Raw genomic sequence first — 23,525 nt, forward strand, 5'->3', positions numbered from 1 at the left:
TCGAATGACAAAATTGTGTAAAAGTATATTCTGTACAATGAAATTCCAGTAATCATCTGAATTCAATAATCTTACCTGTTGGTTTGATCTGACATCACTGAAATTCATTTTTTTCCCCAACTCTAGAATCACTGCATTCTTGGTTTCACGAATGTAATCGTCACTCACAGGCTGGGGAGATTTTGTATTTTTCTTCATTAGTCCCTGGGATGGCCTGTAAAATAAATTGGCAGCTGACACACCCATGAAAACCCCTGACCAGGGCCTCCCTGGTGGTGCAAGGGATTAAGCACAGCACTATGAAGCAGTCCACAGCCTCTGCAGCACAAGTTCAATCCCCTGGCTGGCCAGGGAGCAACCCATATGGCGCAGCAGACCTCTCCTGTCTCACCCTCTGCTCCCCTCAGCAATGCATTTCAGTCAATCTGCCTGTTCTGCTCCCCACTCTGTCTCTGGTGAATCCTCTCATCCTCCGCACATCTGGCCTGTACCCCAGTTCTTGTATGCATAGATAAATGAATCTTTAAAAAAAAAAAAAAACCCTGACCAGGGACAAAGGTCTAGAAATCAGAGTGGTTGAAATGACAACTGGATCCTACACATCACTTTGTGTGCAAAAGGTGAGTACTGTACAGAGGGTGGGTGTAGAGTGTTTTCAATAATTTTATCATGAAGTAATCGTGCCCTCTGTTAGAAGGTATTAACTATTCATTATGTGTCTAAGAGACAGGATCATCTAGGAATCTGCTAAATGGGCATCCTGTCCCAGACCAAGCTAGTCTCTCTCTATGCCCCTCCTTAACCAACATCTTTTACACTTAGAAACCTCAATTACACTTACACGGATGGCGCACTTCTTGGCAGCCCCATGGCGTTGGTGGGTGGGATGGCAGGCAGAGAAGGCAGAACAGAGCTGAGGAAAGCCACTGGGTTCTGAATGCGGCTGGTGGGAGAGACAGGAGTTGGGGACACACAGTGAGGCTGAAAATGGTTTCCGCTGGAGATGGAGAATGAGAAAGGTGGTTGTGTTGGCTCTACTGGACTTGGAGGGGGTGGCTCGTTTTGGACAGAAACTCCTCCTGGGGATTTGGTTTGCACCAAGGGGTGAGAAACTAAGAGATTTTCTTTGCTGACTGTCCTCTGAATGGCTTGAGGAGTGCTGACCAGCGTGACCGCCGGAGGAGAGCTGGAAGGGGATGCTGTGGCCGAAGTGGTATTCGTGGAGGGGAAGAAATGCTTTGGCCGGGTCAAGCTGAAAGTCTGTGATGGAGGGGCCTTCACCTGCTTGCTGGACACAGTCACCACCTGGGGAGCCGTGGAGTTCACAGCACTCATGTTGAAAGGAAAGTCCTTAGGAGATGAAGGAGATGTGTTTTGCAGCTGCTGTTGTTCCAGTAAGACTTGGTTGTGAAGCTGTTGTAACTGACTGGAATCCCTGCACGGAAACAAGCATGGGGACAGAGAAGGGAAATCCATCACCATCGGTCTTGCCCTTCAGAAAGTGCACAGACAAGAGGTATATGCCTTCATGCTGATCAAGGACACACACTCAGAGTAGGCAGAAATCGCTAGTCAGTCCCTGGTGAGTTACCTGCTAGTCTCTCCTTTCTAAGTTCATTTTATTGTCAGTATGAAGGGAAAAGGCACCCAGGATGTACAACTTCAGAAGGCATCATTCACCTTGTACTCTTTGTGTTGTGACCCAGGAGTTGTGCAACCTAGCTGCCCAATTTTAGAATGTTTAGGAATCAAAAAAAAGAAATAGAAAGAATGGGCCTCTTGTTGGGAGTGCTCCAGTTCTGAGACCAGAACACACATTAAAAGAATCTACAGAGAGATTTTAATTCCATCGGGATAGAGGCATAAAGAGTTTTTAAAAACTCCATGTTTTATTCGAGAGTATAATTGGGATGAAGAATCATCTGGACAGCTTGATATTCAAGTTAAAAATTTCCAAGTCTAATTATCTAGGCTTTGTTGATACATGTTTAAAAATGATACCTTCCCTTTCTGTGGTGGCTTTAAGATTTGTAAGTATTCTATCTACTTTCCATATGAATGCCAAATACGAAGAACAAGCAGAAAACTGTATTCTCAAGAAGATTGAAAGTGAATATATTTTAGTGTAAAATCTAAGAGAGTAAGACCAATGAGGTTAAACCAGTAAGAACAGGTTATAAGTATGTGAACTCACAAAGGATGCATGTGTGCATGTGTGGCCACATGTATTTGCCTATGAGAATGTATGTATGTGTACACTCATAGCCATACTAACACAAATCTATACACACACAATTAAGAGAAAACTTGAGGAAGACAAAACAGTAAAGAATTACACAGTGCTGAGGACTGGATTTTTAGAAAGTGTCACTACATAACTTAGTGGAAAGAATTTTTATAGTAATTGAATGTCCCATGAGGAGGCAGACGCAGTTTGTCTAACTACTTACTTCTCCCCTGTATAAAAGAAATCTACTTCATGAATGGAGGTGACATGTACAGCTAAAGACTATACTTCCTGGGCTCCTTTGAAGCTGGTATACCATGTGACTAAGTTCTGCTAATACGAAACAAGCAGACGATTTAAGATATTAAAGGCTCTGAGAAGGTTCTTTAAAAGGAGCCTCAGATTAGAAACCACTGGTCTAGAGTTAGAAACCTTATACCTCCCCACCACATTCCATAAACACAACTCTCCACACCCAGAAGAAAACAATAATTAAGATTTAAAGTGAGTGAAATAGACAAAAATCAGAACATGCCAGGAAAGTCTGTGCTTTGGGATGTGTTTCTTTAGACAGTGGTTCTTAATCCTGGATGCACACAAGAGTCCCCTAGAGCCTTGTTACTCACTACATGGGCATCGCCTAGGAGCTTGATTGACATGCAGACTCTCAAGTCTAACTCCAAACTTACTCCAAACTCAAGTCAGAAGTTAGGGAGCAAAGCAGAAATGTGTATTTTAACAAGCCCTCCAGAGGATTCTGGAGCTCGATAAAGTTTAAGAGTCACTGACCTGGATATTTTCCCAGGTCAATTGACTCTCTGGGCAATGATACCTGTATCAGTGAAGCTTGCCTTCTATCTCAGGGTGATTCCATCTAATGGACAGCCAGCATGGGGGTAAACCACAGTTTGCAGTTGATTGTGAAAACATATTTCTCAGAATTAGTTATCCTAATCAGTGATGTGTTGGCTAATTTTTAAGGATGTAGGAAACATACCATCATGGTGAGGTATGAAGTGATGAGCCTCAAAAGAGAGAGAGAATGGAGTAGATATGCTAAGAAGAAACGAGAAGGTTCTCAAGACAGACAGCATGAGACAGGGGCTGTGGGCTGACCACATGATCTTACCTCCCAACTCTCTAGTTCTTCTCCATGCAGGACCTGACTGTATTTAGAGTCCCATTCCTGTCTGTATCCCTAGGGTAACTTCCTCCCTTCTCTTTAAATAGATTCTAGTCTCCTGTGACCAGCAGAACTTTGAAGGAATGAGACATTCCTGGATATGACTTGTGATAGGTGTGTTTTAACTCGTTTACTTTTATATTGAGCATTTTACCAGATGTGATAGTGACAAGAATAGAAAACTAAATAACATGAACTGCTTTTAACAAAGATCTTGTGCCCAGCACTGAGAAACATATGAGGGGAGTGCTGTTACTGTAGATTTTATTGTTGCTATTTCAAGTTTTATGTAATTGTAAATATCATTTTGATGACTAGACCAAACAGATCATAACAGTAGTTCACGTTCTGTGCTTGCTGTGGATGAACATTAAGCATTATAACATGACTCTGACTTTGGAAGGTGAGGGTGACAATCATATCAGACTCCTATAGTGAGCTTGAAAATCATGACTTCTCTTTCTCTTATCCCATTATATTTCTATGAAGCCTACTGTGGTTACTACAGCATATCTAGCCATAGGAAAATACTAGGGATCTTTTCCATAATGACTGCAAAATCTTAATTTGAATAAGAGATAGGAAACTTAAGGATGAAATTATAGATTAGGGCCTCCTGTGGTGGCGCAGGCGGTTGAACGCAGCACTGTGAAGCTGTCTGCGGCCTCTGCAGCGCAGGTTCGATCCCGGCTGGCTGGCGAGGGTCCCACATGGCGCAGAGGACCTCTCCTGTCTCTCCCGCTGCTCCCCTCAGCAGTGTACTTCATCAGTCTGTCTGTTCTGTTGCCTGCTCTGTCTCTGGTGAATCCTCTCACCCTCCCGTGCATCTGGCCTGTACCCCGGTTCTTGTATAAATAAATAAATAAATCTTTTAAAAAAAGAAATTATAGACTATAATGATTATTAGATGCAGGAAAGAGAAGAGAAGTCAAGTACTTTATCTGGAGCTCTCCAATTTTAGGCTAACATCTTTCTAAACTACTTAGGTATAACTTTTGTGGAGGTAGACAATTAACAGTAAGAATGATAGTAATTGAATTCTTACATTAATGCAAAGGTGCACAATTTTCAAACCATTTAACTTGTATTTTCTTATTTCATAAACCCCTTTGTCGTCTCTATCATTTTTAAGAAAGGCAGACTCAGAGAAGCTCAGAGAAACTGTTGATTATCTATTCTAATTTTCACTTACAGTTTGGGTTTAGCCAGAACTGGAGGGGGTTCTTTAATGGGCGAAGAAGGTTCAGGGGTTTTTGCTGCCTGTCCATTGAATCGCTCCAGGAAAGAATCAGGCCTGGTCTGGTTTGTGGTCACTGCTCCACCCTCTGAGGATGCTTCGCTTCCTTTGTCATCTTCAGGCAGGTTGAAATGCACACGGAGCCCAATCCTTGAGCTGGACCGGGGCTCATTGTGGTTCACTAGAACACCTTCCAGTTTGGGTTTAGGGGGTTGTTCCACAGAAGGAGGCACTAGGTTGGGTGGGGATGGCTGTTGCTCAGTAATAGCCAGGTTGGTGGTGGAGTTGGCTGAGTGGAGAGATCCATTATTGCTGAGGTCCTCATTTCCTGAAAGGCAAAAACAGGACTTGAGATTTAGCCAACCCCAACAAGACTGAGATGGACTATAGCCCCAAATTGGAGGGGGTGTCCAAAGTGGAAAATATTAAGACATGGTAATGTGATAATGGGAAAATGCTTATCAAAAACAGAGAACATAATCTGATATATGAAAGAATGGTGAGGACAGAGAGAAGAAATTAAACTTAATTTAATTAAGTTTAGGGAATATAATAGGTAGCACAGGATAATCAGAGTGGAGGTGGAGGTGGTGATCATAAATACAATAAGAAATTGAAAATAGAGTATTATAATATTGCCCAAGAACATTTTGCTCAATAGTTAATTTTTTTTTTTTAAGAAAAGTCAAGTTAGCTTCATATGAAAAGCAGTGAGGAGGGGAAATACAAAGTTTTCATATTCATACTCACAATGAGATACCACCTCGCTCCTCTGAGAATGGCCCATATTAAAAAAAAAATGCCAAAGCAACAAATGTTGGTGAGGGGGTGGAGAAAAAAAGAACTTTGTAGACTGTTGGTGGGAATGTACACTGGTCCAATCCTATGGAAAACAGTAGGGAAGCGCCACAAAATATTAAAAATAGATATACCGTATGACCCACTAATTCCACTCCTAGATATATGCTGGAGGAATGCAAAAACATTAATTTGAAGGGACATATGCATGCCTATGTACATTGCAGCACTATTTACAATAGTCAGACTATGGAAACAACTGAAGTGTCCAATGACAGAGGAGTGGAATAAGTAGATGTGGTGTGTGTGTGTGTGTATATATATATATATATATATATATATATATATAAAATGAACTATACTCAGCCCTAAAAACAGGTGAACCCTTGACATTTTCAACAAATGGATAGAACTGAGGGGATTATGGGAAGTGAAATAAATCAGAAGGAGAAAGATACTGGATGATTTCACTCACGTGGAATATAGAAAAACAAAAAGAAATGGACAAAACTAAACCAAAACAAATCTAGAAATATGACTGCAGAATTAAGGCTATTTGAGAGGGGAGGTATGGGAACAGGTGGGAAGTGGGCCTAATGGCCTAGGGTAAAGACCATGGGTGCTTTGGTGGTGGGTATGGCATGGTGACATATATCTGAGGATGTGTGAACCTATTGCCCTAAATCACGTACAGTGTTGTAAACTAATGCTTCCTCAGTAAAAAAATAAAAAATAAGTGAAGAAAAACAAACAAAAAAAACACCCAAAGTCATACTCCAAATTATTCAGCACTTAAAGGGCTCTTACCTCTTACATCAAGCTGTGCAATGCTTGACACTGTACCATATTTGTTGCTTGCAGTACATGTGAAGCACCCAGAATCTTCTGCAAACACCTCAGCAATGACCAAAGTACAAATCTCTTCTAAATGTCAGTAAAACAGAATGGTTACTGATTTAATTATTGAAATGGAATTATAAGACTTACTGATATCAGATCATAATTCTCTAAAAGTTAAAGAAAAGGCTGATTATATTAATTTTTAAAAACAGTTAGTCCAATTATATTATATTGACTTGAATGATTACCAGACTAAGTAAGTAAAAGGACATAGAACCAATAACTCTATATAAACTATTGTCAATATATCATATTGTATGCTATGAAGTCTCAGATTATCTTCAATCCGGATGACAAAATATAGAACTGAGAAACAAACTATAAAATCACAAAAACAAAACCAAAACAAAACAAAATCACAAAAACAATAATTAGAAGTCAAGGCAAAAGGAGGTTTGCCTGAAATAAAAGAACTATAAAACCTTTTCTAAATTTAATTCTGTCACTATTTTCATAGGAATCTTCCTCAGTGAGTGAATTTTAAATGAATTTAAAAGTGGACGATAAATAATTATTTTGCTTAGCTAATAGTAATTAGCTTTGGAGTAATTTGAAATATTGAGTTAAAGAAGTCTGAAATGCATTTTTTTCCTTTATAAAAAATACCATAGTAATTCTTATGGATTACTTCTATACACAGTTTTATCCCCCTTTGAATAACTACAGAAGTGATTGCAAGAGAAAACATTTGATTATAGCCTAAAATTATTATAGCTAGATATTCCTTGATTGCCAACGAGGAGAGTTATTAAGACAATAGCTTAAACTTGCAGTTATCACTTGGCACACATCACTTAAATTAACTAATAATACATAGCTATAGTAGGAAAAAGTTGGTATCTCAGTGTTTCATGTTAATTTAAGTGAATTAGCTGGACAACTTTTAGGAAGACTGGACAGTAGCCAATGCAGACAATGTTGGATACCCACTCAACAGCTCTTCATCCCCCTTCCACCTCGTGAATAGAATCTGGCTTTGTCCATGCTCCTTGGATTGATCATAAGCTCTGAGGCAAACTGGCCTCTCCCAGCTCAGATGGTGAGCAGTGGCTGGTCAAGACGTCACACTTAACTCTATTCTTGCTAAGTGGTGACATTTGACTGACAATTCTGTTTAGTGAGTTAGTAGGGAAAACCTGCTGGGGAATTTTTGGGAAATTCCCCAGTATTCTTGTTCTTTAAAAAGGACGAAATAGGATGTAGTCTTCTATATTTGTCTCTGAAAGTTGTCATTTAGATGTAATATCCAGAACTGTGGCAGCCCTCTTGGGTATTTGAGTAGAACCAGCCTAAGAGGATACTTTGATGATGACAGAATGAAAATTGGAAAAAAAAAAAAAGCTAGCTACTGACGATCTCTGAGATATTAAATAAACCAATCTCAAGACTGCTATTTCTTAAGGCATCTTGCTGCATGTGAGAATACATTGGTTTTCTTTACTTGCTACCCAAAGAATCCTGAAGGATGGAGAGGCATGGTTTTAGTGCCTCTGCCCTTTTCCTGAGCATAAGCTTTGTTTCTCTGTCCCCTTTACCAAACATTTCAGCAATCTTCGCTCAGAAAATGACTTGATAAATTCATTTACATTATACTATACCTGCCTTATAAAATAAAGTATCCTGTCTCCAATGGGTATTTGCATTATGCCAGGTGGAAGGAAAAACTGTGGTTGTGAAATTATCAGTCATGAGCTGGGAAAGACGAGACTTGTTTTGGGCATGGACCTCTTTTGGGTGACTCTGAAATTACTTTGTATATGGGACTATCTATTGAAAAGCTGGATCTGGATGAAAGTGTCAGAGGTCTGAAGTATTTTCAAGGGAAACAATTACTATTCCACTACAAATAAGGTAAGAATAGGACCACTTTTGGTTTTTACTGTGTATCTCCAAGGGCCCAGTGGAGGTCTAAAAACCCCAGATGTTCAATGTCTATTTTTGGAATGCCTTTCTATTCGGTTTTCAAAATAGATAGTATCCCAAATTCTCACATGCTCCCCTCTGTACCCCTATAATAATAGCTAGAATTGATTTGAATCTTTTTCTAAACTTATTTTTCACTTTTTCTGAACACCAGTGTAACAACATGTATATGTAACTGATTACACACTAATAACTTAAAGTTGAAATGATCTTTACCTGGTTCTGCCATGGATCGAGGTTCTAAAAGAAAAAAAACAAACAAACAACCAGTTCTGAGCATTTATTTTACTGAGAGAATAGACTTTCACCAGAAGCTTCCTAGAGCATTCCACAGTCTCTGGCATACTAGGGGTGATTTGATAAGATGGATGTACAAATGTTACATAAAATGACCCCAGTACCAATGACCTTAATAGGGAAGGACGGTTATCACAGAAGGGCAGCAAAAGAGTAAATGATGTTGCTGTGTCTTGGGAAACCCCTGGGGTCTCCTTGGGCCATATTAACTTTATTTTTTAAAGATTTATTTTTATTTGCTTATGCATACAAGAACTGGGGATAGGCCATAGGTGTGTGTGTGTGGGGGGGGCGGTGAGAGGATTCACCAGAGACAGAGTGGGGAGCAGAGCAGGCAGATCTATGGAAATACACTGTTAAGGGAAGGAACTTGGGAGACAGGAGAGGTCTGCTGCACCATGTGTCTTAGCTCCCTGGCTGGGAATCGAACTCATGCCTCAGTGGTCAGTGGCTGGCAATAGCTTGATAGGGCTAAGACTTTAACTCCTGTGCCACCAGGAAGGCCCTCATGGCTGTATTAACTTTAGGTGAGGAAAAATTGCTGTGTGAAGCAGGATTCCAAAACGATTTGCTTTATTGCTATCCATTAACCTTGACTGAAAAAATGTTTGTGAAGATAAGAGCTCTTTCTTGGCTTTGGAATCTCACAAACTAATAACATGGGAACTATACCTCTAGTTCTAAGATTTCTATTAAAAGCCTCAGGAAGGATGAGAGGTTTTTTGAGAACAGATCCTTTGTCTTGAAATTCTCTAGCATTTCTGAACTTGCCGCTTAGTACTGAATACAGGCCTTCAGTTAATGTTTATCAAATTCTGGCACTCAGTAGACCATTGTTGAACTTAGTTACAATCTTTTGCATTCATGAAGCTATTGTCTTTTTTTCTTAGTTTAACTCATATTCAGAATACATTAGTGTTGCTGCTGTTGCTGTTAAATCTGATAATAGTTGAGTCATATATCATACTGATCCAAGTGCTACTATTTTATGATAGGCAGAAACATATTAACCAAAAAAAAGAAATAAATTTCAGTATATTTTGTTGTTGAAATGAATCAAGGTGCAAGCACTGCATGACAAGGTGAAAGCACTGAATATGAAAAAAAGATTTAATTCTTTAGACATACTCTTATAATGAAAAGAATAAAAACCCAATATAAAAATGAGCAAAGGATATGAATAGGTAATTTAAAAATAAAGAAATACAAAGGCTCAATTGATAAGTGAAAGAGTTTCATCCACATTTAATTAGTGAAGTGTAGATTAAAACAGTATTCTCATTTTGGGTCCATAAAATTAGGGAAAATTTAACAAATGCTTAATACCCATAGTTGGTGAAAGTGTGAGATAAAAGGCATTCCCATATCTTATGGTTTGTATTGGTAGAATATAGCTGGGGTGACATGTGTCCTAGTTTAACTGGGACACAACTGGTTTATTCCTGGGATCCTTGTATAATTATTAATAGTACCCATTTTCATTTCCCAAAGCATCCCAGTTTGGATGATCAATTATGAGATGATCCTAAATTTAGTTCAATCTTTTAGATGAACTAAATTGGATGGGATTTTGGCAATATATATTAAATGTCTAAAAAGTGAATTTATAGTAGCAATTCCAGTACTCAAATTCTGTTAACAAGCACTGAAGCATAGTTTATAGTAGTAAATATATAGTATAATAGTAAAAATTTATGAACAATCTAAATAAAAGAGATAAATATGAAATTGGTCATACTGCTTTATCTTTAAAAGTAGTATTGATACTTATTAACATGAAAATATATTTGTGACAAGTTGAGTGGAAAAATCAGTTTTCAAAAGAGTATGATTTATTTTTATTTTAAGAAAACAATGCATAGAAGGATTCTTAGAGAATATTAATAAAGTTTAGTTCAGTGAGTATGATTACAAGTGATTTTTATTTTTTCTTTTTTACTATATTTAATTGTTAAAAAGTCACAAAACCAAATGTATATGATAAATTTATTAAAATAAATTATCAGAAAAAATTTAAAGCATCAACTTACTTTTCTGTAAAATCCTAAAGTCTGGAGAATCTTCTATCAAGGTCCCTTCTCTGTACCACTCAACTTTAGGAGATGGAGCTCCTTTTACTCTGCATTCAAAGACAACCAGCTGACCCTCAGAGGCTGACAAATTTTGTAACATCTATAATCAGAAGAATATAGTTAGAACCAAAATGTACACGTTTTTAGAATCTAGTTCCAATGTTGAATAATTTAAAAAATGTACCATTGCCTCCATATTTGGATTTCCTCCAACATTACATCTATAGTTGCTTAATTCTGTGGATGTACTTTGAGTCTATTTGTAGACTGAAACATTTGAGTCTTTATGAAGGTTTTTACTAACCCTTCCTTTTCCTTTTTGTGCATTACTAGATAAGTTAATTAAATTCTGGGCAAAACATCTTGGGGACTTGCAAAAATACAAATGTTAGGTAAAGTATCTATGTTTTTAAATGCCCAGAGTAACACAAAAACAATAAAAATCTCCAGTGGGTCTCTACGAGGTATCTTCAGCATGGGTATAAAGTATTTTTTCATGCATGAATATTGCTGCCATGATGTGGATCAGCTCTGTGGCCCAAATAACTGACTCTGTCTTCCTGGCTCTGCCTTGTTAACTTTCTATAGTCTTGGAAATGGACTTTTGTTTTGCTACTTTATTTACTTTATGTGTTCTTTATAATATAGCCTCAATGATCTGTTGAGGTATAAAAGCAACAAAAATTTCTGTAAAGTCATAATCACATGCATGGTATTTGTCTAAAGAAAACAGCAGTGGGGGTAAATCACATGGCTTTAGTTACAGGGCACCTGAAAGGGTAAAAGTGTAAGTTGAAGTTGTGACGGCCAGGGGGCGCTGTAGTTCAATGTTAGTGTTTTGTTTTTTGCATCCCCAAATTTGTTTGCTGAAGTAATTCTGGGTGGGATTAGCACAGAGCAGTTTCTAAATTAATGAGTTATTTGACTGAAATCTGAATATTCCTTGTCTTCTCCCTCAGTAATGAGAGCAGGAACATCAATGATTATTGGGTGCTCTTGGACAGCTGGTGAATATCTTCCATTGTGACATCTGAGCAAATTCTAGCTAAAATGGATATTTTGGAACCTTCTGAAAACTTTAACGGCAGTTATATGTCTTCCTAGGATTCACCCATAATGAAGTTTTATTCATTCTTGAGGCAAATAAATTGGAAACTAAACAACCAATCTATCAAACAAGTGACATATATATGTGTATATATATTATCTGATATCTGATATATATATTATGAGAAGGGATTGAATAAATGAAAAACGGCACATTCATAAAACGAATGTAAGCAGAATAAAGTCAATCTATATGTTCTAACATGACTTGCAGTTCTCAATCTGTAAAGTTTACAACAATGAACAACTTTCAGAAAGGACCTCCTTGAGAGAATATGTTCTTTGTAATTATTTTTTACCAATATTAGTTGTTTTTTATTATCAACTACTTGATATTGAAGGCCAAAACATGCACTCTATTTTGGGAGTGCAGCCAAATTAGCTGAGCTCCTTTAGTGTATGGAATAAGTCTGCTAAATGTCTGTGATACGAGAGATGGAAGTTTATTCCAGGTGACACATCATCAATAGCAATGGAGGCAGCAAGGGTCATCTTACAAGCTATGTAGGAAATGTCATTAAAAGTAGCAGCTCTATAGTTTGAAGGTGGATGATTGTTGTTATTGCTGAAAATTGTGCTTTACTATACAAGCTTCACAAGAAGAAACTGGCTCTCATTGCTGCACAGCAGAATCTAAAGAGTTATACATTTTGAACACCGAGATGACATGTTTAATACAGCAGTAGATCTTGGGCTATTACTAATGGCACGATGTAGACAGCCTTGAACATAACTAGTTTCCCTAAAGATGAATAAACAAGATTAAATTAGTCTTAACTAGGAATTATGGATCTGGACTAAAGTCACTATATCCAAAGGTCTGTAACCTCCTGAGAAAAACAATATCCAAAGTGCAAATCTCTCCTGTGTTTCATCACCATATTGATCTCTGGGAGGGGACAGTCTTTGTAGGGTGACTGGCAACACAGAGCCTGAGAAGCATGTCTTCTAAGGTCATGTTATTAGACTTTTCTGTTCTATTCTTCTGAAACAACAAAGCAATGAAAGTGACAATTCCTTCTTAATTGAAATGAAAGTTATTCACCACTGAATAAATGTTACTGTGTGTCTGCTTTGTGCCAAGCACTGTGCCAAAGGCTGCAACTGTGAGATGAAAGGGTTGAAAGGGTACAGTTCCTTACTACTAAGCTATACCCACCTATACAATGGAGGGATATCATTGAGAAAAGGCATGTCCCTTATAGGCTACTAGGTTCATGTTGTCATTGCACTTTTTTTTTTAAAGAAAAGATTTATTTATGCATACAAGAACTGGGGTACAGGTCAGAGGCATGGTGGGGTGAAAGAATTCACTAGAGACAGAGTGGGGAACAGAACAGGCAGATCGACTGAAATACACTGCTGAGGGGAGCAGTGGGTGAGTCAGGAGAGGTCTGCTGCGCCGTGTGGATTGCTCCCTGGCTAGGGATCGAACTCATGCTGCAGGGGCTGCAGATTGCTTCATAGGTTGTGTCTTAATCCCTTGTGCCACCAGGGAGGCTCTGCGCTTCTTTTTTTTTTTTAATCCAGTTGACCTTTTTGTAGTTGGTAGATGCTACAAGGGAATGTGCTTTAGTTGTGCTTTAGTTGACTCAGAGTAGTTTTTACTGATAAAGAACTGTTGAAAACCCTTTGCCTCTTGATTGGCAAGGTGTCCTGTGTGATAGTTGAGTTAGAAAAGCCTCTGGAATTGTTGGGTTGGGGAAAGGGACCCACGCAATCTTCAGAAATCTGGATCCGGCTTAAGGCCCAGTTATTTCAGGGTTTCCTGCTTCTGCTATTATATAATGCAGTGCTCTTCTTCAAATTCTCACTTCCCCTGCCCCCTTGCACTCTTCAAATTACTGCTGAAGCAGCTGGAGCCAAGGTTGCTGCAGCCTTGACAGCCCGCCAGAGCAGCTGCTGTTGGAGTGGGAGCAGCGAGCGGAGTAAGATTCTAATTTGATCAACTACCTCCTTTTCCACTCAAGAAGTGTGACTACTGCCCCTTGTCTTCCCCAAACAGAGGAAAAGGGTTTTTGATTCTGTGTAGAGGATGGAAGATTGTCTATGTCTATAGTGTTTAAAACCAGAGGTATCACCTGAATAACTCAGAACAGACATATAGTATCCCAGTGTTTGCTCAAACTCGACCACTCTCCCTTTTACTTTAAACTTCTTTAAAACGAAGATAATACCAGTATTTTCCTATCACCAGAAGAGACACAAAGAGTTAAACAAATCTGCTGTCTTTAAAAAGACATGGCTTCTTGCCATTACTGGCAAAGAAGTGATTTGTTGGGCAGTATAGAAAGTGAGTCATACGGGTTGGAATGCCAGCAGTCCCTAAAGAAGTAAAAAGAGCACGGAATAACCTGAACAAACATATGCAAATGATCAGTTATCTTGGCTCATATCACGTGACCATCATCATCTGTGCCTCTGACTCAGAAATTTGCTAATGATACTGGCAGTGACTATGACCTCAGTCCTGCTCTCACTGACGGAAACTAACGCAAGCACACGTTGCTGATAAGTCTCTCTGGAACCTGAGCCACAACCTATCCTGCCCTAGGTCTGAACAACCCTGATCCATTTATGGAGGCAAAACCTCACATCCTAAGGTCCAAGAGAACCTCAGAGTTTGGGTCTCTGTATTAAAGACCTTTTTCGCCACCACAGGCCCAATGCTTTTTTGAGATTTTAGCTAACAAACTACATACACTAATGATTAATTTATTCACCCATTTCTATTTATCAAAGGCACAACTGTATCTGCCCATTAAAGCATCTAATTAGAAGGAGTTAATCAGAATCAACATACAAAGCAGCTAACCTTGTTGTTCTAATCAGCACATGGGAAGTCAAAGAAGTAAGTCCTTTTGGATTATTTTTAAATAATAAAACCCAGTTTGAACCTATTATTACCTTTATGAACTCCTCCCTATGTATAATAGATAACCTACAGAGTGCTTGGGAGAGACAGGAAAAAATAAAGTTTTATTATTGTGTTAAGTATGGTAATAAAGGTATGCACTAGGTGATATGAATGCAGGGAAGACAGATTTGAAATTGGAGGTAGAGATACCTTTCTGGTGTCTGGCTAGGTAAATGGTGGGAAAGAGGGAACTTCAGTTGGGGGCTGCTTATAAATTTTTCTATGGTCGAGTTGCCTTTGAAGAGTTAGCACTGTTTTTAGGGTGTGATAATTGGGCATGACAAATTAAAGCATCCTGATTTCTAAGGCACTTAACCCCTGCTTTAAGGCTAGGTGATTTAGCAGTGAAATAAGAAACAAAAGTAGCTCTATTAGCTAGATTACACACACACACACACACACACACACACACCCTGGTAATCCCTCATTGAAATCTTGTATGCGCCAAGCCACAACATGTTGCTTTCCTACTTCACGTTTTTGAAAATACCAAAGCTGAAATTCCAACAGCAAGTTACAAGTAATGAACCTGAAAAATCAAGAGGCATCTTGTTTTATATAAGTATGTTTGCCCAAATGACAGGGGTATGGATAAACATGTCTCAGTCTAGACTGATTGAGGGAAACTATCTTGGATGAGCATGATATGGTAGAATGTCCTTAACATTGATGTTTCTGGGAATTTATTTCTTCCTTTAGGATCAGTACTCATTGGAAAAGATGCCTCTTTTTTTTTTGCCATTTTGATTGAAACGAGGATTTCTCAGTTTCAGGACTATTGACATCTTGGGCTGGATAATTCTTTGTTGTGGGAGACTGTCAACCTATGTACCATAGGATGGTTAGCAGCATCCCTGGATGCCAGTAGCACTGTATGATAACCAAAACGTCTTTAGACAGTGCCAAATGTCCCTCGAGGGACAAAATTAACCCTGATTAAGAACCACTGCTCTAAACTAAAGCATACATCTGAGAGGACAAATCTCTTTGGGTCTAGGTTTGGCCTTCATACGAACAACAAATTATAAATCTAAGAAGAGATTTCATCAACTTGGTCTTCATAATACCAAAAGAATCCAATATTTCAACTTTGAATCTATTGTTTTTGGTCACATATACATAAAATCTAAGTTACATAAAGGTAAGAACAGTAAACTGAGAAAAAGAAGAATTTATTTCTACTCCTGACTCTGTCACTAACTAGTCCTGTGATGTTAAGTAAATTGTTTAATCTCCCTTGGTTTTTTTCATTTGTAAATGAAAGTGCCTGAGTAATTTCCCAGTTCTAAGTACAAAGACAAAGAGACTCAAAATTTGATACCACCCCAATGGTTGCCATGGTTAGAAAATAAAAGCTCTTTGTCCTAGAGTAAGGCTTCCCGTTAAGCCTTTTAAGAGCATTTAACTCCAAAGCACCAAAGACATTTACCTGAAACTAGATTCTCTTGTAAGTCAAGAGAAACCTTTGGTGTCATGAGTGTCTAGAAACTTATAACTTCATCCCTCAGAGTCGCTACTGTGTTTAACACTGATGGGACCATAGAGATATGTGGTGAGTGTGGAAGACATTTCTCTCACTACACAAACTGCTATTAAGCAAGAAAATTAGGGACTTTAAGTAAACAGTTACAACACCCCAAACCCCCAAACTCTATATTATACTTAAGAGCCCAAAATTCTCACACAAAACCAGTAAATTTTGGCTCTTACTACTTTGTTTGCATATTGTGGTATTTTTAAAAAAAGATTTATTCATTTATGCATATAAGAGTGGGGGTGTAGGCCAGAGGTGGGGAGAGGTGAGAGGATTCACAGAGACAGAGTGGGGAGCAGAACTGGCAGATCTACTGAAATACAGTGCTGAGGGGAGCAGCAGGCGAGCCAGGAGAGGTCTTTTGGACCTTGTGGATCAGCTCCCTGGTCGGGGATCAAACTTGTGGTAAAGTAGCTTCACAGTGCCTAGACTTAACCCATTACACCACCAGGAAGGCCCTATTGTGTTATGTTTAAAGCCAGGACAGAAAGAAGTAATACTTTGGTTACCTTTGTAAACACAGGAGCTGCAATGATGGGCTTTCCATCCAAGCCTTGCAAATAGTTGGTAGGGCTCTGACACTGTTAGAAGGGAACCAATAAGAGATTCATTGTCACTAAGGTTATTAGTTTATACACAAGACGTATCAAATCTACAGAATTTGAAGTATCATACAAAATAAAAAGACTGATATTTTCCCAGTCTATAAATCACAGAATTCAAGTTTTAGACTGAATTTATTGTCATGGTGGTTATAAATATGTGCTAGAAGTATCTACTAGTGATATGGATACAGGGAAGACAGATTTGAAATATAGAACCATGTAATTATATGCATTTATGTAATAAACCCTAAGTCCTTGGAGAGATTCTGTATAACCTCTGGGGCTGACAGATCAGCTTGAAAACGACTGGATTAAAACAAAAATATGATCCCTCACATTAGTAAATATATTAGATAAGTAACCCTGTTTAAAATTTTTTTAAAGTTTTTTTATCAATATATTTAAATATATTTATCACCAATAAACAAATAAAACCATAGCATATTACAAACATGTTTGGATTACTATGATTTTGTATTTTTAATGTATGCACACACACATATATATTCATATATATGTACAGAAAATGCCTGGACCCTACTGCTACAAATTAATAATAGGAAGTATCTCTGAGGAATGTGGACACAAAAGTAGAACCTCGCTTAAAGTTTTTACGTAATACACTTTTGTACTTTTTGATTGTTTTTACAATGAGCATGCATTATTATAGTAACCACTGATATTATAGATCAGATTTAGAAAGTGATGATCATGACCAAAGGAACATGTTATCCAAGATCATCATGAAGTTGTAACAGATGATGTTATATGTGTGGGTTCTGGTGACAGTGCCTGCCTCTCACAGTGAAGGTACTTGTGTTTCATTTAGACTCTTGTACCTGCTGAACGGTTGACACACTGGGCTGGACCCTCACAGGTTGGGTTTGGGGAACTGCTGAAGGAATGGCTGCAGAGGTAGCGGAAGGAGATGACACCTCTTTTGACTTCTGGATTCTGGATAATAATTAAAACAGATAAAGTGATAAAGCAGAATCATCATTGTGAAAATTCTTTCAGCAATTCTGACAATGCCATTATTGCTTACAGTCTGACATAATAAAATTTTTCATGAAGAATATTCTACAAACTCTTACCGAGGGTTTCTTTGCCACATACTTTATCAGGCAATGCAAACAGGAAAATAAGATGCTATTACTGTCCTCAGGTTAGTTGTTCTCAGGGTGGCTGGGGTGTCAGACATATTCCACAATTAACTGAGATTCAAGACAAGTGCTATGACAAAACATGTGCGGAAGAGAATTTTTTGAAATTTGTTTTATTGTCGCCCTCTATGTTGTCCTTACAAGGACCAACCTTTGTAAATCTTTGTTTTGGGGATTTTGGCATGGTAGATAGCTGAAAAAGCCTATGTCAATGAGTTCTTGAAGTTTACACAAATTAAATCAGAGATTATTTGAAAGGCAAGAGGTTTGGGAAGTAATTTCGAGAAGGCTGTGGAGGGGAGATTATTTTAGTTTTGTTGTGGAGAAGAGACATGTCTGTGGATCTTGCCAGAGAACTTGACAAGAGGGAGAACATAAGTCCAGAGGGGAGGGCAACCCCTCTGGTTAAAGGCTTCCCATTCTTGCTAAAGATATCAGTACCCAAGCATGTCAGGACACAAGAAAGCACTGGACTTGAAGGGAACTTGAGATCTGGGACAGGGCCTCTCACCAGTAACCTAAGGAGATAAATGACCAAGGACAGGATGGGCTTCCTTTCCTGTTAGGTGTTAACTCTCTCTCTTCCTCTAAAATGGGGAAATAAGAATTCTTTCCTCATTGGGTTGTCAAGAGGGTTAAATGAGGTCATTCATGTAAGATGCTTAGAGCATTGCTGGTTATTTATATGTCCCAGGGATTTTTGGATGGGGAAAGGATTACCCAATAATGACAGATTGACTTTCTCCAGCCAGGCAGGATGGACTCTCAGAAGCAGAATTACCCAGTGATGTAGAGACTACTGGCATCTCCAAAACTTCCATTTTCAATAGAATCCACAAGACTATAGAATCCAAATTAAGACTATGTTTCCCAAACTTCATTGCAGGCAGGTGTGGCCATGTGACTATTTTCTGGTAATGGGATATGAGTGATAGTGAGGTACATCATTTAAGAAAGATGACCTTAAGAATGGGGCAGGGCATACCCTTCATTCCTTCCAAGAAGAGGCAACACTTGGAATGAGATGCAGCAAAAAATTGGAAGCAGGCTGGAATCTAGTGGAATGTGAAGCCATCTTACCAACCAAATTCATTATTTTATGTAAATGAGATCAGTTGTCTTATTTAAGTAATGGATATTTTGGGTCTCTATTATGCACAACTGAAGCTAAATCCTAAATATTATGAGTAGACCCAAGAAAAATAAACAACTAAAAATTCTTTTTGCTTTAAGTTGTTATATGAAAATTCAAAACCATTATGCTTGTGTTATGAGAGCCTTAAAGACGGAAAGATGAGGATGCAATGGATTTATTAGGGAACTCAACTGGGTTTTGAAGAGTTAATAGGAAATTGCCAGGCAGAGGAGATAGTACATTCCGAGTAAAGTGAATAGTTTGAACAAAGAGATTGCTAATAGCAGAGCAGAAAGCCTGAGGTGGGAACATGGAGGAGGAGGGGGCAGGAAAGTCTGTTTATTCCTCTTCTGAATAAGGCTTTGTATGCCATGCAAAGATTTTTTTAAAGATGCTATTTGTTTTGTGTTTGATTTTTACTTTCTCATATATAACAAACTTTTAATTCAGGAGAACCATATGGTCAGAGGTTATTATTTAGAGACTATCAGGATGTAATTTGGAGATTGTGAAAGAGAGAAAAGGTTGGAGCAGATAGGAAGACCTGCAAGGAAGGGACTGGCAAACAGGCGGGGAAAAAGGAGGAATTGAGCTGACACCATAAGAATGATAAGGAAGGGCATTAAAGAAGAAATCATTTACTCTGGTTATGAATTTTCCAAATATCCACAAAAGCTAAAAGAAAATTATCATTCCAGGGTAGGAACACACAAAGGATTTAAAGAACTGTTTCTGTCCTTAAAGAACAGTACATAATATGTGAACACAGTTAAGTATGCTTCGATCAGTCTTCCAAAATATTGCCATGTGTTTCAGATAATCTCAAAGAATGACTATTATGAATGTTTCTTGTTCTCATGTCTATAGTCTCCTGATCGAAATGCCCTTTCCTCCCTTGTTTGGGGGTGTCCATCTACTATCTTTTTAAGATTCAGGTCAAGATCACCAACTCTTGTAGATAGCATGATCTCTTTCTCCTTCCCCAACAAATAAATCATCCTTTGTGCCAAGACCTGTCAACCCTGCCCATGGTTACATCACAGCCTATTACACTTTATTACCCTACTGTTTATATGCTTGGAATACAGCTCTTGCTATATTTGCTCTTTTTTCCCCTCTACGAGACTGGGAAGGCAGGAAGGCATTTAATTACTCTTACCATTGCAGTACAACTGTTTAGTAAAAAGATTATGACTCATGTATAATTTAGGATCTCTATCTGTTCTTGTGAGAACTATTACTCAATCAGAAAATGTGAATTTTCTGAGCTACTAGGCTATTGTTTTTTACTCTGTAGATAAAAGTGTGATGATATGTTAGAGGCTATATCTCCTTTTAAAATATTGGGCATATTAATATTAATCTGTGAGGTGAGACTTAACAAAAAGAAGTAGAGTTTTCTCCAATCTTCCCAGTCATTTTTTGTTGAGGTCATTCATGGAGCCACCCTCTTCACATTCTACTAACCCACTAGCAGTTTTCTCCACCACCTGAGGATGCTAAGGCAAAAAGAGAAAATTATAATTACCGATTCATCTCCTCCTTGTTAGGGTCCCCTTCTGAGTCAGAAGAAGAAACTCCTGAAAAAATAAAAATAAGACATGAAATTTTTAAGATGATAATTTCTTGAACAGGTTCCTAGACATTTGAAGACCCATAGATTTTAGACCTAGAAAGGAACTAAGTGATTCCATACACTAACGCCAAATCTGACAGATGAAGACACAGACCTTCAGTAGTTGAAGGACTTGCTCAAGGCCACATGGCTAGTTAGTGAGAGAGTTACAATTAAAAGCCCAAATTCCAAGTGTTCTTGTATGTAGAACACCTGCTGGTGCCTTTGGACTAACAGGGAAGTCTCTGGAGATATGCTGTGGTTTTTATAAATCCTCTTGTTCTTGGCTCACACAGGTCAAATAAAAGAAGGGATCATAGTGAATTCCAAACATTGTGGGTGTAGGTGGATGCTCTTCCGTCCAGTCCTAATATTACCAAGCGACTCTTCATTTGGGAGTGGGGGTGTTTAAAGCTCTGGAAAAAATTAGCAATCCAATCTCAGCACTGTTAGTAGAGCTTTGATCCTGGATTTATTTGCTAAGAATTACAGGAAGATATAATGGAGCTAAATCTGGAGGTATTTATTATATGCCAAAAATTTGAGGATAAAAACTTAGAACACACTTCTAGTCAAGTATTTATTCAATAGATGTTTATTAAATGTCCACTAAATACTTGTTACTATGTAAAGTATTAGAGATATAAAGAAGAATGGGATAGTTGAGGCCTTATAATCTCATTGGTAAAGGGATATTTATCATAATAGCATATTTTAGTGTTAAAACCAAGGACCTACATAAGGTGTGATAGATGATAAAAATGTAAAGGCATGATTCCCAGAAAAAAACTCAGAGGATGAGAAAATAGGAACAAAATCTTAGGTATATATAGATATAGAAAGAACATAAATTTCTTTTTTCCTAAAATTTGTCAGGTAAGTTTGGTGCTAATGCAAATGCCTTTCCTAGACTCCCAAATGCTCTCCCTTGTGTCTCCCAAGACTCTGCAGCATCTTCTCAACTAGGAGCCAGAGTTACCCTAGGAACAGCTAAGTCAGGTGGTGTTATGTCTCTGCTCAGAATCCTCTAAAACTTGCCTCAGAGTAAAAGCCCAGGTGCTTAAAATGACTTACAAAGACTTACTTGACCTTCTTTCCTTCTCTCCCTCCACTCCCACCCCATCTTGCACTTCTTGAACATCATCTGATACTTTCTTCTTCGCTTCACTTTGGTCACATTGGTACATCTTTGGACTTCAAGACAGGCCCACTTCCACCTGAGGGCCATTCTGCACTTGCTTTCTCTGCTTAGCGTTACTTACCCTTGAATATGCTGTGGCTCAATCCCTCAATTCCTTCAGATCTTCACTCAAATGTCACCTGGTTAATGAGGTCTTTTGCAGACACTGTATCTAAATTTACAGCCTAAACATCACACACACACACACACACACACACACACGTATACTTTTTATTTATACCAACATGCTTATATATACCTATCATATTATATATTTTACTTACTGCATTAATTTTCTATCTGTCCCATTACAATGTAAATTCTATCTTTCCATGAGCCTAGAGATTTTTTGTCTATTTGGTTCACTGCTATATCCATAATGCCTAGAAACGTGTGTGGCAGAATAAGCCCTCAATAAGTTGATTATAAGTATATGTCTTATTGGTAAGGACCATGCTCCAAGGGTATTATGCTTTACCTTCTATATAAATCTCAGCAGAAGTTGAATCTGTGCCGTAGATGTTTGAAGCAAAGCAGGAATAGCGCCCTGTATCCTCTTCAAAAGCTTCAGCAATGGTCAGTGAGTGTAGATTTCCTGCCTGGATGATGTGAATGTCGGGGGAATTTTCAAGCTCCTTGCCTTCACAGTACCACCTGAAAGCAGAGAATATTGGACGTGGCCAAAAGTGAGAATTAATAGCATATATGACTTCAGATATTTCATGGGAAGAAAACTGTGATGAACTTAGAACATTAAACTACCCATTGTTTAATGGGTATGATTTGATTGCAGCAATGAGTGGAGCTGGCAGTATTCAAATCACACTGATGCTTTACTTAGGAATTAGAAAGTGTCTCCTATTAAGAATGATATAATGAGAGAAGATAGATGAGAGACTAAATACAGCCAAACCACGAAGAGCAGTATCTTTGATATAGAATATAACTTCTCCTAAAAATACTTAGAGCTTCCTGTCTCTGGTGAATCCTCTCACCCTCCTGTGCCTCTGGCCTATACCTCAGTTCTTGTATAAACAAATAAACCTTTTTTTTTTTTTAAAAAGACATATTTTAAGTGCTACTTTTGCTTATTTGGAGATAATCTAAGGAGTATTAAAGGATTGTGCAGTTGAGTGCACTCATTCCTAGTGACCTAGCTAACTGAAAATTAATTTGTTCAGTTACTGAGTCATCATAGTAAGGAGGATGGGTCATATTCTCCCAGGAATGTTCCAACCCTCATAAATAACCTAAGTACAGCTTTTCCTCAACTTTCAATGGTGTTATGTCCTGATAACCCCATCATAACTTAAAAATATCCTAAGTCAAAATTGTTTTAATAAAGCTAATCTATCTAACATTCTTGCATAGCATAGTTCTCAGAAGTTTTACATTGGCCTGCAGTTGGGCAAAATCATCTAACACAAAGCCAATTTTATAAAAAAAATGTTGAATTTCTCATGTAATTTACTGACTACTGAAGGTGGAAAACAGAATGGTGGGTGTATTCTCACCATTAACATACACAGCTGAAAGTGCACTGGGCCTGAAAAATGTCTGGAGAATCAAACTAAAATTAATTGGTGGATGATGAGAATCCTGCAGCAATGGGGTGGGTGCACAGTTTCTCTC

The 23,525-nt window shown here is 38.2% G+C and overlaps 1 protein-coding gene across 2 annotated transcripts in view; it reads right to left on the bottom strand.

Annotated features, from left to right (window-relative positions):
* The window catches only part of MYPN (myopalladin), a gene marked incomplete at both ends in the record, with an annotated part of 64,775 nt that overhangs the window by 24,427 nt on the left and 16,823 nt on the right, over positions 1-23,525 (bottom strand). For both annotated transcript variants that reach the window (XM_084244678.1, XM_084244679.1), the window contains 10 exons: positions 76-214; positions 842-1,435; positions 4,603-4,975; positions 6,253-6,369; positions 8,485-8,508; positions 10,596-10,737; positions 16,705-16,776; positions 17,640-17,754; positions 20,627-20,678; positions 22,372-22,547. In XM_084244678.1, coding sequence (XP_084100804.1) covers positions 76-214; positions 842-1,435; positions 4,603-4,975; positions 6,253-6,369; positions 8,485-8,508; positions 10,596-10,737; positions 16,705-16,776; positions 17,640-17,754; positions 20,627-20,678; positions 22,372-22,547 — 1,804 coding nt within the window. The remainder of the gene's footprint in view (positions 1-75; positions 215-841; positions 1,436-4,602; positions 4,976-6,252; positions 6,370-8,484; positions 8,509-10,595; positions 10,738-16,704; positions 16,777-17,639; positions 17,755-20,626; positions 20,679-22,371; positions 22,548-23,525) is intronic.

The sequence above is a fragment of the Talpa europaea genome, assembly GCF_964194135.1.
Source record: "Talpa europaea genome assembly, chromosome: 10".
NCBI lineage: Eukaryota > Metazoa > Chordata > Mammalia > Eulipotyphla > Talpidae > Talpa > Talpa europaea.